This window comes from Halichondria panicea, chromosome 4 (assembly GCF_963675165.1).
Source record: "Halichondria panicea chromosome 4, odHalPani1.1, whole genome shotgun sequence".
NCBI classification, from domain to species: Eukaryota; Metazoa; Porifera; class Demospongiae; order Suberitida; family Halichondriidae; genus Halichondria; species Halichondria panicea.
In genome coordinates, this window is record NC_087380.1 from 5,144,794 (window position 1) to 5,161,625 (window position 16,832).

The following is a 16,832-nucleotide window of genomic DNA, read 5'->3' on the forward strand; positions in this document are numbered from 1 at the left end:
TCCCAGAGAGAGGCCATACTTTTGACTTTGTGAATACCTTTGAGATTCAGAGCAACCAATCTTGAGCAATTCGAGCTAACAATCCTTGCAGGGTGAAGGGATGCCTGATTTGTACACTATTGCACTAACAGGATCATTACTTGGAGATAGAACCAATGAACATGAGGCAGGACAAGATGAACAAACTGATTTAGCAGGACATGTCACAATTTCGACGCTCGGATGTAATGACACCTTTAGGATTGGGTATTTATTTATCATATTTCCAGCATAGATACTATCTAGTATCTATGTTTCCTGCAACTGGCGAACAATTGGAATAAATTGAAAGAAAAGCTGGGTGGTCACAACTTGCCAAGGACAACTTTAAAGGAAATGTATGAAACACTAAACTCCAGATTTGGCGGCAAATAGTTATTCTCCCTCCAATGTTGAACAGCTAGTGGTACATAATGTGCAGCACGAATCCGAAAATTAACTGTAGACGTTTCAGTAATGCGTACTATTTGTATCTTGGAGGCTGCACAGACGATCTGGTTAACTTCAAGCTTTTGCCCCACTGATACATTGACATAGTACAGAGAAGGCAGTGCAGAGAGCAGTTTTTCCAGCATTGAGAGCGTTATAGGCATGTGTTGTATCTGTTAATTGTCTTCACTTTAACACAGATAAATATTCTTGATTGCAGCAAGGGTAGAATAGAACACACACACAGAGCACAGTACAGAACCTTCTTATATACAAAGCTAAGTAACTTTTAGATGTTACCACTAAGTACAGTTCCAATTCTAGCTAGATTGTTTTAGATCATTACAGATACATTACAGCTATACTTCTAGATAGTTCCAGTGGATACTATATTCCTCCACCCTTAGATTGAAGGTTCATCTGTAATGGGAATTGAATATCCGTAACGTTCCGGTTGTCTATGACCTCTAGTAGATCGTCTGAGAGGCTCTTGAGCTTGAAGTTGCTCTTCTTCTTGTGAATCTTCTGGTTGAGCTGGTTCTTCTTGGTTTTGTGATTCTTCTGGCTGAGCTGGTGATGAGGGTATGTCTATCTCATCGGGCATTTCTTCTTCAGTTTGCGGCGGTTCATCGGAGGATGAAGAGCGACTTTGAACATGATCCACATGTCTCCTAACTAGTCGTTCGTCTTCTAGTCTCACTCCGTACGTTAGATTTCCTTGTTTCGATACAATCACTCCAGGCGTCCATGGTGAATTGGTACCTGCTTCTCTAACATACATTGTGGGAAGAATGAGCGTTCTTTCACTCTGACGTCATGAGATGACTTCTGCGAGAGCTGTTTGTTTTCTACCTTAGCTGATGTTTGGCCTTAACAAGTCCAAGCATGTTCGGAGGGAACGTCCCATGAGTAGTTCTGCTGGAGTCTGGCCAGTTGTAGAATGAGGCGTTGTTCGATAATGGAGCTAGTTTGGTATTTTTAACTATCCAGATCCACTTTTCTTCATTGCTGTCTGGACTGCTCTTTCTGCAAGACCATTTGTTGATGGGTGGTATGGTGCAGATGTTAAGTGACAAATTCCATTGCTCTTGGTAAATGTCTTGAACTCGAAACTTGTAAATGGAGTGCCATTATCAGACACTATGACTTCGGGTATCCCGTGGGTAGAGAACACTTGTCTAAGTGCTGTAACTGTCTGAGTGGAGTTGGCAGACGACACAGGCATAACTTCTAACCATTTTGAGTAAGCATCCACAATTACGAGAAACATTTTCCCGATAAATGGTCCAGCGTAGTCGATGTGTAGTCTTGTCCATAGCCATTCCCAAGGATGTAAAGGGGCAATTGGAGGAGACTTTTGGTGAAGTGCACACATCTCGCACGTTTTTACCTTGTTTTCGATATCCGAATCGATTCCTGGCCACCACACGACACTTTTTGCTAGTAACTTCATCTTTGTTATTCCTGGATGTCCATCGTGTAGAATTTCTAAGGTCCCTTCTTCTGGACTAACAACTCTTTTTCCCCGCAGCATACAAGAATCCTGTACACTAAGACTTAATTCCTTGTGACATTTTTGGTAGGGTTGCAACTTCTCGTCATCTGAGAATTTCCATCCTGACAGTATTAATCTTCTGACTTTAGACATTACTGGGTCGTGGTCTGTCCAGAAGCGAATTTTCTTGGAATCGACTGGTGCACTATGAAGAGTTTCCATTAAAAGAACTGTTTCTCCTGGCAGACTCGCTTCTTTCACTGTCTCTGGAAGAGGTAGGCGGCTTAGGACATCTGCGTTGCCATGTTGTTGTCCTGGTCGGTATTCGATCTTGTAATTGTACGCACTGATAATCAGAGCCCATCTCTTAATCCTGGCAGATGCCAACACCGGTATCGGCTTGTTTTCACTGAGTTGCAGTGGTTTGTGATCAGAGAGAATGATGAATTTTCGACCTTGTAGATACTGCTGGAACTTCTTTACTCCAAATACAATTGAGAGTGCTTCTTTGTCCAATTGGGCATATTTTCTTTCAGCCGGTGCCAATGATCTGCTGGCAAAAGCTATTGGCTTCTCACTTCCGTCATCCAGTCTGTGTGAAATAACTGCTCCTAACCCATAAGGTGAGGCGTCACATGATAGCAACAGGGTCTTTTCGGGGTTGTAGTGTGTGAGTACATGCGTAGACGTCAGTTGCTGCTTAGCTTCCTTGAATGCTAACTCCTGTTCTTTTCCCTTCTGCAGGAGCTTGTTCAGTGGTGCCAGCTTACTGCATGGACAGATTGGATAAGAACTTTCGATAATAACTGATAGCGCCCAGAAAAGATCTCAATTGTTGGAGATTGTTGGGAGCTGGTGCTTCAAGTAGAGCTCAAACCTTCTCTTGGCTAGGTTGTATGCCTTTAGCTGAGATGACGTGACCCAAATACTGAATGCTTGGTAGCATAAAGGCTGATTTGGCAGGGTTGATTCGGAGATCTGCTCGTTCCAATCGTGTGAGTACCTTGTCCAGGTTTTGCAGATGCTCTTGTTCTGTTTTTCCGGTGACAAAAATGTCATCAATGTAAGCTGCTACTCCATCGAGACCGCTCAAGACTCCATCCATAACTCTCTGGAATATGGAAGGTGCTGAAGAAATACCGAACGGAAGTCGAGTATACTGGAAAAGACCTTTGCTCGTGTTGATAGTTGTGAACTTCTTGGGCTCGGTATCAAGTGAGACTTGCTGAAAAGCGTTAGATAAGTCGAGTTTAGAGTACGTTTTACCTCCTTCCAGCTGAGAGAATAGATCTTCAATCCTGGGTAATGGGTACTTGTCTAGCTTCGATGCAGAATTGACTGTCACTTTGTAGTCACCGCATATACGAAGAGAGATCCATTGGGCTTGATCACAGAAACAATGGGTGCAGCCCATTCAGAAAACTCTACAGGCTCGATGATGCCTTCATTCTGAAGTCGGTCTAGTTCGGCATTGACCTTTCCCCTCAGAGCATAGGCTACAGGCCTTGCCTTGCAGAATCTCGGTGATGAGGCAGGGTCAACATGAATCTTTGCTGAATAACTTTTGACTAGTCCAAGTCTGTTGTGGTTTAGTTTACTTCCTGTTCTATGTGTACTATTTATGTACGTGTGTTCTCAATGTTTTTAGTCTCTATTAAACTGTCAACTGTAAACCCGTACTGAGTTGGTAACTTAGCGGTGAGTCCAGACCTAGCTAAGTTACGACATAAATTGGCGACGAGGAGTTAGAACTCTATGATGGCTACAGGACTGCTTGGGCACCTCGAGCAATTCGATCCAGCGTTGGAGGAATGGCCGCAGTATGTGGAGAGACTCGAACAGTTTTTTGTTGCGAACGATATCACTGGAGATGGTAGTGCTGTGAAGAAGAGAGCTACCTTTCTCGCAGTAGTGGGCCGTAGTGCCTACAATCTGCTGCGAAGTCTAATTGCACCAGCAAGGCCTGCAGAGAAAACATTTGAGGAGCTGGTGGAAGTGCTTACTGCACACTACAGTCCGAGGCCTACCGAAGTCATGCAACGTTTCCGATTCAACTCTAGAGCGAAGAAAGAAGGAGAGTCTATTGCTGACTATGTAGCTGCGCTGAGGAAGCTAGCCGAATTTTGTAATTACGGTGCTGCATTGGACAAAGTGCTACGTGACAGGCTAGTGTGGGGAGTCAAGGACACCTACATACAGAAGAAGCTGCTAGCAGAACGAGAGCTGACATTGGCTACGGCTATTCAGATTGCTCAAGGTTCTGAGACTGCAGAGAAGAACCTTCGTGAGATGGGAAGCGAATCCCATAAAGAAGGAGTACATTACGTCCAGAAACAGACGCCGAAACCGATTAAAACTAACTCGAAGTGTTATCGATGTGGCAAGACGAGTCACAGTGGCAATGACTGCCCGTACAAGGACTTTGTGTGTAGAGGATGTCATAAAGTGGGACACTTGCAAAAGATGTGTCGAGCTGCCAAGGGACGCCCAAACCCGAAGAAGTTCCCCCGACATGACAAGTATAAGAAAAGGGCTGGAATAAACCAAGCAAGAGAGTCTGGAGAATCAGATGACGAAGACTTCCTGCTGATGGTAGAAGAAGTTGGAGGAATCCACAGGATCTACCAGCCCCCAATAAAAGTACCCGTGAGTATAGAGGGTACTACTGTGTGTATGGAACTAGACACAGGTGCCTCAGTATCTCTAGTATCAGAGTCACAGTACAAACAGTTGTGGCCAGGGAGGAGCTTAGACCCATCTGATATCAACTTACAGACCTACTCAAAGGAACCCCTTGTAGTAATGGGAAGTTTTGATGTTGAGGTTGTGTATGATAACAAAAAGGTGACCTTACCTCTTGTTGTTGTTCAAGGGAATGGACCTTTGTTGTTTGGCAGGAACTGGCTAAATGCTATTAAGTTGAATTGGTCTAACATTCACTATACCCAAGCTCCAGGTTTACAGGACTTACTGGCCAAGTACCCCGATGTGTTCCAGAAAGGACTGGGTACGTACCAGGGACAAGAAGCCTCCCTTGTAGTGGACGCTGATGCTGTTCCCCGTTTTAACAAAGCCAGACGTCTTCCATATGCTATGCGAACGAAAGTTGAAGAGGAACTGGAGAGGCTGGTTCAGGAAGGCACTCTGAAGCCCGTGGACTATGCTGAATGGGCCGCACTAATTGTGGCAGTGTTAAAGAGTGATCGAACGAGTGTGAGAATATGTGGCGATTTCCGAATGACAGTTAACCCCGTTTCTAAACTCCATCGTTACCCCCTGCCGAAGGTGGAAGATTTATTTGCAACCCTGGCTGACGGAAAGATCTTTACTAAATTAGATCTGACACAAGCTTATCAACAGTTAAAGCTTGACACCCAATCTCAGAACTATGTGGTAATCAACACCCTAAAAGGGTTGTTCCAATACACGAGATTACCTTTTGGAGTGTCATCAACCCCTGGCATTTTTCAGAAGACCATGGAGACCCTGCTACAGGGTATTGCTGGGGTAGTGGTGTATTTGGACGACATTTTGATCTCTAGTGCAACCGAAGCGGAGAACCTGAAATCACTCGAGGAAGTGTTGAAACGCCTATTCGAAGCTGGTTTGCGAGCCAAACGAGGCAAGTGCACGTTCATGGCTCCATCTGTCGAGTTTTTGGGTCACCTGGTTGACGCTAAGGGTATCCGACCCTTACCTGAGAAAGTCCGTGCTGTCCAGCAAGCACCTACCCCTACCAATGTGACGGAACTGAGGTCCTACATTGGATTGATTTCTTATTATGGGAAGTTCCTACCGAATCTAGCCACTCGTTTAACACCATTGTACAAGCTGTTAAACAAAGATGTGCCATGGAAATGGTCATCTGAGCAAGAACTTGCTTTTAACAGGTCGAAACAGCTGCTGACATCAACAAATCTGTTAGCTCATTACAACCCCCAATTACCTATTGTTCTGGCCTGCGATGCCTCTGCATACGGAATTGGAGCCGTACTTGCTCACCAAATGCCTGATGGTACCGAGAGACCGATAGCCTATGCTTCTAGGACTTTGAATTCGGCTGAAAGAAATTACTCGCAACTTGAAAAGGAAGTCCTGTGTTTTTGGAGTAAAGAAATTCTATGCATACCTATTTGGTCGAAAATTCACACTAATTACGGATCACAAACCGTTATTGAGCCTGCTGAGTGGACAGAAACCAACCTCATTACAAGCCTCCGCAAGGATTCGTCGATGGTCATTGGCACTGTCGATGTACGAGTACGAGCTGAAGTTCCGAAACACTACAGCTCACGGTAATGCAGATGCTTTGAGTCGTCTGCCCTTAACTGACACTGTTCCTGATGACCGAACACCACCAGAACTGGTGCTCTTACTGGAACATCTCGATTCCTCACCGATCACGGCTGCACATATCAAAGAGGCTACCAGACGAGACCCAGAACTCTCTACTATTCACCAGTATGTGCAACAAGGATGGCCACACCGTTCCGCCATGGAAACCAGTCTAATGCCCTTTTATGAGCGACGAGAAGAACTTTCAGTACATGATGGTTGCTTGCTGTGGGGAAATCGTGTGGTGGTACCCAAGACCTACCGAGGTGATGTGCTCGTACAACTGCACGAAGGACATCCTGGCACCACTCGCATGAAAGGACTATCGCGTATGTATGTGTGGTGGCCTGGTATTTCGAAAGACGTCGAAGAGACGGTACAAGATTGCATTCCCTGTCAACAACAACAGTCAAAACCACCTGTTGCCCCACTCCATCCTTGGGCTTGGCCTACACGCCCGTGGGCCAGATTGCATATCGATTATGCTGGTCCCATTCACGGACAAATGTTTTTGATTATCATTGATGCCCATTCAAAATGGATTGAAGCAATTCCAACATCTGGCTCGACATCCCGAGTAGTGATCGAAGAACTACGGTTTTTGTTTTCTCAATTTGGCCTACCAGAGTGTGTTGTGTCTGACAATGGCACATGTTTCACTAGTGCAGAATTCAAAGGATTCCTGAAGAAAAATGGTATCAACCAAATTCTGTCTGCCCCTTATCACCCCTCTACAAATGGCCTGGCTGAACGAGCAGTGCAAGTAGTTAAGAAGGGACTTAAGAAGGAAACAAAAGGTTCGATGCGCAGTAGACTTGCAACGGTGTTATTTGCTTACAGGTTAACTGCACAGTCAACCACTGGACAATCCCCAAGTGAACTTTTGTTAGGTCGTCGACCACGATCTCGTCTAGATCTGCTTAAACCGAACACAGCAGAGAGAGTTGAACGTCAACAAGCAAAACAGGTGAAACAACACGACAACCGTGCTCGCGAAAGAAGTTTTGAGCCCGGAGATCTGGTGTATGTCAGAAATTACCAGTCAGGAAATCGTTGGTTACCGGGTGTGATACAGGAAAAGACAGGACCAGTATCGTTTCGAGCGAAGATGCAGAATGGTCAAGTGCGAAGGTGTCATGTGGACCAGGTTCGGAACCGAACAGTAGACGAACCTACCGAGCCAGAAGAGGTCCCTATTCCGAATGCAATTCTTCCTGACGAATTGACCACACCGTATGCACCTCAAGCTGATAGTACTCCTGGAAACAGCTCCCCGTCACCTGAAGTTGGTGTAGAACCACCTGTCGACGTCCCTAGTCAAGGTGTTGTCTCAAAACCTGCAACTGCGATTAAAGTATACCCTAAGCGTAACCGTAAGACTGTGGATCGATATGAACCTAAATGGTAGTTATTGATTGGAAACTGGTATTTTATTGGTATTGTTTTGTCATTAGTTGGATGATTTTTGTCATTAGTTAATTTTGTGAGTCCTCACTAAAGGAAGGAGGAATGTTGTGGTTTAGTTTACTTTCTGTTCTATGTGTACTATTTATGTACGTGTGTTCTCAATGTTTTTAGTCTCTATTAAACTGTCAACTGTAAACCCGTACTGAGTTGGTAACTTAGCGGTGAGTCCAGACCTAGCTAAGTTACGACAAAGTCCTTCCTTGAAAACATTGGGATGTTTCGCAATAACAGCTTTCAGTGTGTGTTCCTCTTCCACTTTGTGCACTAACTTATTCGATCCAGTTTAGGCGGATCTTTTTCATCCAGTCTTTTCCAAGCAGACTTGGACCATTTGCAACGACTACTAGAAGAGGAAGCTGCTCCTTTTGACTCTCGTAAACCACTTCAATCGTCGTGGTTCCCAGTACCTTGATGATTTCTCCTGAGTAAGTACGTAACTTGACATTTGTCTTCTTCAGTGGAGGTAAACGACCTCGCCAGAGTTTCTTGTAAGTAGCTTCACTGATGATGGAAGCTGAAGCTCCGGTGTCCACTTCCATTTCAAGGTCAGCTTGATTTGCTTTCACGGTAACAGTGATCGGCTCAGTAGTGTTCGTTCTTGTACAGTGTAGTAGTAGAATTTCATCTTCAGTTCCTTCCGACTCACTTTGTTCCTGACTGACTTTATGAGTGCTCCTAGTTGACTTGCTTTTTGTCTTCTCGAGCAATGCATGTGTCCTTTCTTCTTGCATTCACGACACTCAGCTTCTCGGATTCGACAATCCCTTTGGGCATGGTTTCCTCCACAGCGGTAGCAAGGTCCAAACGTTTTGCTCTTGCTTTCCTTTAGACTTGTTTTAGAGTGCTGGACTTTGTGTAGAGCTTCCGTGTTCTGTGTCTTGCTTGCTTGGAGTTCTTGAGAGTTGCGAGTTGCTGCCTCTGCCGCTAATGCTAATTCCATAGCTTTTTGAAGGGTGAGATCTGTTTCTGAGAGTAAACGCCTCCTATCTCTGACTCCACAAACGAGTCTATCTCGAAGCATGTCATCCAGAATAGCTTCGTATTTGCAGTACTCTTCTCAGGCTGGCCATGAATGCTGAAATTGTCTTTTCTGGCTTCGCATATTAAAATTGTATCGCTGCACGATAAACGATGGTGGAGGCTGGTGGTGTTCTTTCACGAGTTGTACTACCTCTTGGAAAGTCTTGGTGCTTGGCCGTTCTGGAGCCACTAAGTCTCTGATCAGTTGATACGTTGATGCTCCACATACACTCAGTAATATAGCCCTCTGCTTCTCTGCAGCGTCGACCTCATTCGCCTGAAAATACTGCTCTAGTCTTTCAGTGTAGGATATCCAGTCTTCTTTGTCTGGACAGAATTCTCCAAAAGCGCCATGCTGGGTAGCCATAGCTTCTTCTTGTCTTCTGAGTTAATCCTTGTCGCCAATTGTTGTATCTGTTAATTGTCTTCACTTTAACACAGATAAATATTCTTGATTGCAGCAAGGGTAGAATAGAACACACACACAGAGCACATGCAGTACAGAACCTTCTTCTTATATACAAAGCTAAGTAACTTCTAGATGTTACCACTAAGTAACAGTTCCAATTCTAGCTAGACTGTTCTAGATCATTACAGATACATTACAGCTACTTCTAGATAGTTTCAGTGGATACTACAGCATGCCAATCAGTGAGAGATATCGGACTTGTGTACAGCTGTGGATTTTGGGGATAAACTTAGAAAGAGGACATTTTAGCGAGTTAGGATTATACGATACATATAGGAACAAGACAGTCCCAACGATAGCCTGAGAGCCTTGAAGTCTTCATCTCTTCTGCAGCAGTCTTTCCACACCAGGGAGTTCTAGGCACGAGGGTCGCTGAGGATGGAATAGAACCTCTCATAACCAGTCAGAGTGTCAGTTATCTTGATCAGTACCTCTGTGGGGAGACTGAGCAGGTCTTCATTTTGAGGTTCCATGATTAGTGATTCACGGGATGCCAATTTTGTAAAAATTAATTGTTCTGGTTTTTTGGGGGGGGACCAATTTTCGTACAGAAAGAAGTTGAGATCACGTGCAAACAGACAAGAGTCTGTGCTGTTTTTCTGTCTAGTCAGCAGTTTTAAAATAGCTACGGCATGGCATAGAAGACAGAAATCCGTATAAATCCGGAAAAAACTGTATACTTGGAGGCTCTGATTACTGCTTGCAAACTTCCAGTTCGATCATGTGGCTAGGCTGTCGTAGATCTCTGCGTGGGCAGTCCAACATCTCTAACTCAGCATGCCCACGCTCATTTTCACCCTTCTACCCTCACGCGACTTCCCAATACATGCAGGCTCTCCTTTTATCTAACTCTACCTCTATTTCTTTCTTTATTCCTCCAATTAATACCGTATTTTTACAATTATTATTTTATCTCGTTAAACGATCAGTTTTAAAGTGTAGTAGGTGGGAAATAATATTGTTTTGGAACACCTATATCAGTTACCTCACTTAAGTCAATTTTTTTACACTCCGTTCATTTCTCACATGTCTCATATGGTCACTATAAAGAATATAAACTGCTGACTAGACATAAAAACAGCACAGACTCTTGTTTGTTCGCACTTGATCTCAACTTCCTTCCGTACGAAAATTGTAGCCCCTACACATGCAGGGGCTCTCCTTTTTCTGTTGTTTATCACAATCGTTCAATAAGATTAAATTTATACGTAGTATTTAGGGTATTGTGCATGCAACACGGCAATATTATCATGGCTACTAAAGCAGATTCAAAAATTAAGCCAGTATATAGCATGCAGTTACAGTCCACCCTTATCAATGTAAGGCAAGGACATGCGATATTGCTGGAGGACGTTAAATATGGCTATAAGGTATACGCACACGCATGAAAAGCCTCTCACAGAGACTTCAGCGGCGGGGTTGCAACCCCACCAAACACTCATTCAGCACCATGCACCTCCGTTTTACTGCAGGGTGCACGTGAAGCCGAGTGTTTGCAACTGCAGAGCACTGCATGTGCTAATGTTTTTTACCTACAATTATAATAAGCAGTGAAATACGAAACACAAAGGATAGAAGATACCAGCACCTATAACGACCATGCCCAGCTGACTTCATTCTTACAGAGAGGAATAAAGAGGATGTCTGCCATGATTTTGTAAAACGTCCTCCATGAATTTACAAAGCTATTCAATGCTAATAATTAACAAAGAGATGGGCGTGACGCTGTCACAGTATACATGTACATGTAGTAGTATACTACTACAGTGCAACAACCAAAGAGAGTAGATTTTTGTTATTTTTCACATTTTTCACATTTTGTGGCATATCTTCTGAAGTAAAAGTGATATGATTTATTTGAGTGCAGGTACTGAAAGTTCAACTATTGGCGCTTCCATTGGACCACCACCTGTTACATCATATGACATCATCACTATGAAATGGCTGTCTGAAGATGTGTACCTCCAAAAATATGTTAGGAATAGAAGTATAGCTTATTTGTTTGAGTTAAGATCTGAAATTTGTTGTGTATGTACCTGAGTATATTATTATACAGTATGTCTAGCTCCAGCTCCATGTGTACTGGCATTATAACTGAAGTGTTTAGAGAGAGAGTTAGGGTATGAAAACCCAACAAAGATGCAGATGGATGTTGTTATGAGTTTTGTGAGCGGGAAGGATGTATTCGTCGTGCAACCAACAGGTTCCGGAAAGTCTTTATGCTACATTTGTCTCCCTTTAGTGTTCAAGAAACTAGCATCTGACTGCAGTCACCCGATTGTTGTAGTTGTAAGCCCACTAATTTCCTTGATGAAAGATCAAGTTGAAAAGTATTCAAGACTAGGCATTAAGTGTGCTTCAGTCGTCAGAGGAGACGAACGTATTGAGAAGAATGCTGCGCAAGGCCTTTTTGATATACTCTTTGCAAGCCCTGAAGCATTGTTAACAACTAAAACATGGAGAGGCATTTTATCGTCCGAGCTTTACAGAAAAAATGTTGTTGCCCTGGTTGTTGACGAAGCACACTGCATCCACATGTGGTGAGTTTAGACTATCAGTATACTGTGGACCCTATATAAATAACGACTCTTATGTGCCAACAAATGAAAGTATTTATAGGCAATAATAATTATGTCCAGAAGTTATACATCATATATATGTACAAGTTGTAGGGGATCAGATTTTCGAACTGAATATGGAAATTTGTCAGAGCTCAGGTCCATTCTCTCCAAAATGAATATGATGGCATTAACTGCCACCGTTAACGAAACAACTCGATATGCCATTATGGACAGTCTTTGTATGGAGAAGAAGGATACCGTTGTTATTGAGAAACCCCCAGATAAGATGAACATTACGTACAGAGTGTGTAAAAAGCCTGACTGTGTTGAAATTATGCTTGCCCCACTCATAGATGAAATTGTTAAATTAGGAAAAAATACTCCCAAGACGATTATATTCTGTAAAAGTTACAAAGATTTGGTGGAAATATACACTGAACTTGTGACTGAGCTACACAATAAGAATTCTTTACACATCGAGTATGGCAACAGATCAGTCTCTGTTTGTGCTATGTATTCAGCTTCTTTATACAGAAGATACTGTAAAAAATTCCATCTTACAGGAATTCGTACACCCTAATGGACTTATTCGAATTGTTATTGCTACAATAGCGTTTGGCATGGGCCCTAATATTCGGAAGGTTATTCACTGGGGTCCAGCAATAAGTGTTGAGGCCTATTTGCAGGAGACTAGCTGGCAGAGCGTCAAAAGATGGCATGGAAGCCACTGCATTATTGTATGTGAAGCCAGCTGACTTTTCAAGAAATGTAAATATCAGCGATTCCATGAAGCTGTACTGTGGAAATGTTGGACTGTGCATGCAGGAGGAAGCTTCTAATGAGAGAATTTGTTAAAAACTATACGAACAATTGCACACCTGCTCACAAGTGCTGTGATAATATTATTTGTAGCATCGATTGCTTATGTGCTGAATGTTGTGGATCTAATTTGGACTGTGTTGATGCAGATTTGATGTTTGAGAGTGATGAGGAGAGTGATGTAGATTTGAGGTTGAACATCGTTGATGTACATTCGATTACTGATGTGGAGAGCGTGGTTATCACAATAGAACAAAGAAAAGAGATCGAGCACTTGATTATAAAGTATAGATCTGAACTATGTGAAATTGAACATCAGCCTGCACCACTATACTGTTTGGTCTGGAAATAATGTCTGGCATAACGAACAACGAACAAATCTATTGAGACTATCTCTGAAAAATGTAACTCTATTAAAACTTATGAACAGTTACTAGAATTAGGTACCGTATAGCGGGTATATTTCGAGGGTATAAATGTTCGCGGTTTTCGCGGATTGAGCCTGTACCGCGAAAATTTATACCCACGAAAATTTATGAATAGTAGGCGTGTTCAGTATTATGGATTCGAGGCTAACGGTGTGGAGGTAAGCTGCATGTTGATGTGCGCATGCACCAAAAGGCTGGAACTCAGACCACGAAAATAAAATCCGCGAAATCCTTTGTAATGGTCCATCCGCGAAAATTTATACCCTCGAAATATACCCGCTATACGGTATTACATCAAAGGTTCAAGGTGAATACATACTTACTATTTTAAAGAATGTATTGAACAGAAATTAATTGAAAATTAATATTTATGTCCAAATATCCTAGCTACAGCTACTTTCTTCTGTAGGGCTACCTTTTTCTTATGTAATAAGTTCATCAATTTTTGTGTATCAATACAATCAGCAATGTTCGGCTTAATTCCAGTAAATGAGGCGTGTTGTCGTCCAGGAATGTAGTCAAATACTTTGGTTTCTTTACATAGTGCGTGTACAATTGTAGCTTTATCAGTATCTAAGTTTGGGATAGTATGTGTGCCTATTGGGTTTAACACAGAATTGTCGTTATCAAACTGCCTTGTAATTGATGCAATTCCACCGACACTTTTCCCACATTGAATTATGGACTTTTCCGCAAAATTTTCCCCTAGATTGGCAACATAGTCTTTGACGGTCCGATTTAAATGTTCCATATGGAGATCTAGAGGAATATTGTGACCACTGCCACCATTAAAGTTGAGAACACGACCCCACGTTAGTTGTGAAGCGACACGAGGTGAGGCGATGGCATTAACAAGTGAAAGGGTGTAGAACGCCTCATGTTGATAATTCTGATGTTTTGCGTAAGTGAAGTACATCAAAAACACTTTCCAACAACGTAAAATCCTTATACCATCGCCTTCCCTGATTGCATCCTTAAATTCAAGTAATAGTAGTCCATCGGCAAGGACCATAGAAGCATAGTCATGTATCCCATCCACTGCAGCCTTTTTAACTGCTTGACTAGCAGTCATTGGAGTCCAGTACTGTTTAAGAGTTTGAGGAAGCTGTCGTTGATGTGAAGGGATCACAGAAGATAAATACGAATGATCACTATGTATCATGTGGATTTTGTGCTAATTCTAAGTCTTCTCTCTGGTTAGGTGTGTAAGAAGACTGTGATGGTGAAAGTGGCCCACAATAGCTGTGTTCTGAAGATATTCTGGTTGAATGGGCATGAACGTCACGATCGGCTACAAAAGCGTGTGGTACAACAAATTTTTTGACCATTTTGCTGATCTCAGCTTCAAATAATTCTTTTCTTTGTTGCAATGGAAACTTGTCGATATTCTTTGGGAATCCATTGCATGTCGCTCATATCAGACATTCCAAAGTGATTAAGAGCAGCTGTTATCACATAACATTCTATCACTATAACCAAAAAGTCTTCGATTTCATTAACATTGTTCCTAACATCCTTTCCTTTAGCCTCACTCACGTTCTTTCGGTTTATGAGATTGCGCAGTTGATTGAGTGTTCCACCTTCTCTACTTGATCCTTGCTTATATAAGCGCTGCCACATAATCTATGAAGACAAAAGAGCACACAACTGTCACACATAATTATGCATACATCAGCAATTGGGTAAGTACATCGTGTATAAGAGTTACATATATATCCAACTACAGTGGACTCTCGCTCTCTGAAGTACCGGGGTTGCTGTTTACTGCACAAAACTCGCCCTGATATGCGGCCACTCGCTATTCCGTATACTGGCCAGTACTGGCTGGGTTTTCAATGTAATTTTATACGATTAATACGGCCGGATATGACGTTTTTGGTGTGGCTTGGCAGATAAAAGATTACACTTCGCATAATGATTTATTATCCTCGAGACAGAACCGTGAAATTAAAGTCTATTTGTGTTGAGTTCGACCCCGGAAGTTATGTGGTCAATTATGGCTTCATTTATGCTTTATGTGGTGGACAAGTATGCCTGGGACTTCTACATGGAAAATGCTAACTTTTAGCTGGTTGGAGCTTACCAGCTCTACAGCATATAGATAGAAGCGCTTTTTAACAAGGAATCCAATGGTATATGAAACTTTGAATTTCAGTAAAGTATGACACAAGTTATGACAACTTTATGAAGGTCAAACTCAACACAAATAGACTTTAGTCATTAGATTCAAGGTAAGCTGTAACTTATTTGTGCACAATAATAATTGGTATATGCATGCTTACCGATAAGTAGTTAACCTTAGCATGCCAATCACAGGCAAAGGGTTGAAGTCCTCTTAGTGATGCCTTTGAAGTTTCGGAGTTGACTCTAATTGATAAAACTTGCCGTGCCAGTCAGCAGGTCTCCTGCAAACGGTACTTGAGAGTCTTTTGCAACATATTCGTGGAGTTCCTCCATAATCGAAATCATTTCTTCTGTTTTATTTTCATTTTTTGGCCAAGAGGAACCTGTAAAGTAAATACTCACAATAATCGTTGGTACGTGAATGCTGCTGAAACTAACGATTTTAGATGGTTTTGCATGAGGGATGTGCTTCACAATGGTGTCTTTAAATATTCCGAAGTAGGGGATATCCCTGACAATGATTCTAGTGCAATGTACAGCATAATTTTCACAGAGGACTTGACAATCAAAGGCATGAGGTAGGTATGCAGTTGCAGGTAACGACATTAGATCTCCAATAGGTTCCAGATGGCTACACTCAACCCTATCTAAAACTGCAAAAGAGTGGAAAAAGTGGAGGGATTTACGCTGATGTTTGGATGTCATAAATCGAGGATTAATTGTTTTGTCCAGATTGTCTCCAGAATTATAATGATGAATGTGGGCTTGTTGGGGATAACGTGTGTATTTACAGGACTGGAGGAGCCTGTACAGCATAAATTATTAATTATCAGGGTATAATTACTACACTTACCAGATGTACAACTGCTACTTGAGAAAGTAAAAGCAGATGAAGATTCAGTTTTTTCCTGAGAGCTATTTTCTTGGGTAGTAATGCTACTTGAATCATCATCACCCCGTTGTGGTACAGTGCTACTTGGATGAATGACCTCTTCCAATTTTTGCTTCCATTGTAATACTTGTTCATCATGATCAATTCTCAACTCCTTCACCAATTCAATAGAGCGACAATGGCTAAAAACATATCCCCAGTTGGTTTAGCCTTGTAAAGGTCTACAGAGGTAAGAATTCAAATTTGACACACATACGTATTCACTCACCAGCAGTGACCTGCGTACATAATCATTGAAATAACAGCCTGGAGAGAACACATGCAGGTCTTTGTTTCTTGCTTTCAATAAAATTGATCCGGCAGTAGCCACCATTTTCATAGCACTTGACTTCCCACTTGGAGGGACCTTGACAGGTAAGGTGCTTTCTTTTTAAACAACTTCACCAGTAGTCTCATCCTGAAAGATTTTAGTGACTTCATGGACTTCAATCTAAACATGGCTCGAGCGGATGTTCTTTTGCTAATAACTTTACATTCTTGATTAATTCTTTTGTACCCATAAGAACAGGTTTCCTAAAAGAACGGGAACGTAATACAGTACGTGCTGTGTAGGGACTGCTCTTGAATCTTGTTGATTCAACTATTTTCTTAAAACGACCTGGTACGGAAAAACGTCTTGGTTTAAGACAGCCCTGATGTGCAACGGCAACCTGGATTGTTGCAAGAACATAATAATCATACGCACCCAGCCTGG

At 42.3% G+C, this 16,832-nt stretch overlaps 3 protein-coding genes across 23 annotated transcripts in view; 2 read left to right on the forward strand and 1 right to left on the reverse strand.

Annotated features, from left to right (window-relative positions):
• The window catches only part of LOC135334470 (uncharacterized), a 48,283-nt gene that overhangs the window by 21,002 nt on the left and 10,449 nt on the right, over window positions 1–16,832 (reverse strand). For 14 of the 21 annotated variants that reach the window (XM_064529658.1, XM_064529665.1, XM_064529663.1 and 11 more), the window contains one exon: window positions 13,985–14,685. The exons of 1 other annotated variant lie outside the window; for it this stretch is intronic. In XM_064529658.1, coding sequence (XP_064385728.1) covers window positions 14,407–14,685 — 279 coding nt within the window. In that variant the 3' untranslated portion in view covers window positions 13,985–14,406. Of the gene's footprint in view, window positions 1–13,984; window positions 14,686–15,446; window positions 15,570–15,697; window positions 15,992–16,039; window positions 16,300–16,346; window positions 16,789–16,832 lie in introns of those variants that run through there. 6 more of the 21 variants (XR_010394296.1, XR_010394299.1, XR_010394301.1 and 3 more) reach the window with 3 other exon arrangements.
• LOC135334457 (uncharacterized protein K02A2.6-like) lies at window positions 3,625–6,262 on the forward strand. The gene has a single exon (XM_064529627.1). The coding sequence runs from the start codon at window positions 3,719–3,721 to the stop codon at window positions 6,260–6,262; it is 2,544 nt and encodes an 847-aa protein (XP_064385697.1). The 5' UTR covers window positions 3,625–3,718.
• LOC135334466 (uncharacterized protein K02A2.6-like) lies at window positions 6,260–7,841 on the forward strand. The gene has a single exon (XM_064529646.1). It carries the CDS (start codon window positions 6,459–6,461, stop codon window positions 7,704–7,706), a length of 1,248 nt encoding a protein of 415 aa, XP_064385716.1. The 5' UTR covers window positions 6,260–6,458; the 3' UTR covers window positions 7,707–7,841.

Excerpts from the sequence above, each read along its gene's own strand:
- LOC135334457 (XM_064529627.1), top strand. The coding sequence starts at position 3,719 with ATGATGGCTACAGGACTGCTTGGGCACCTCGAGCAATTCGATCCAGCG.
- LOC135334466 (XM_064529646.1), top strand. The coding sequence starts at position 6,459 with ATGGAAACCAGTCTAATGCCCTTTTATGAGCGACGAGAAGAACTTTCA.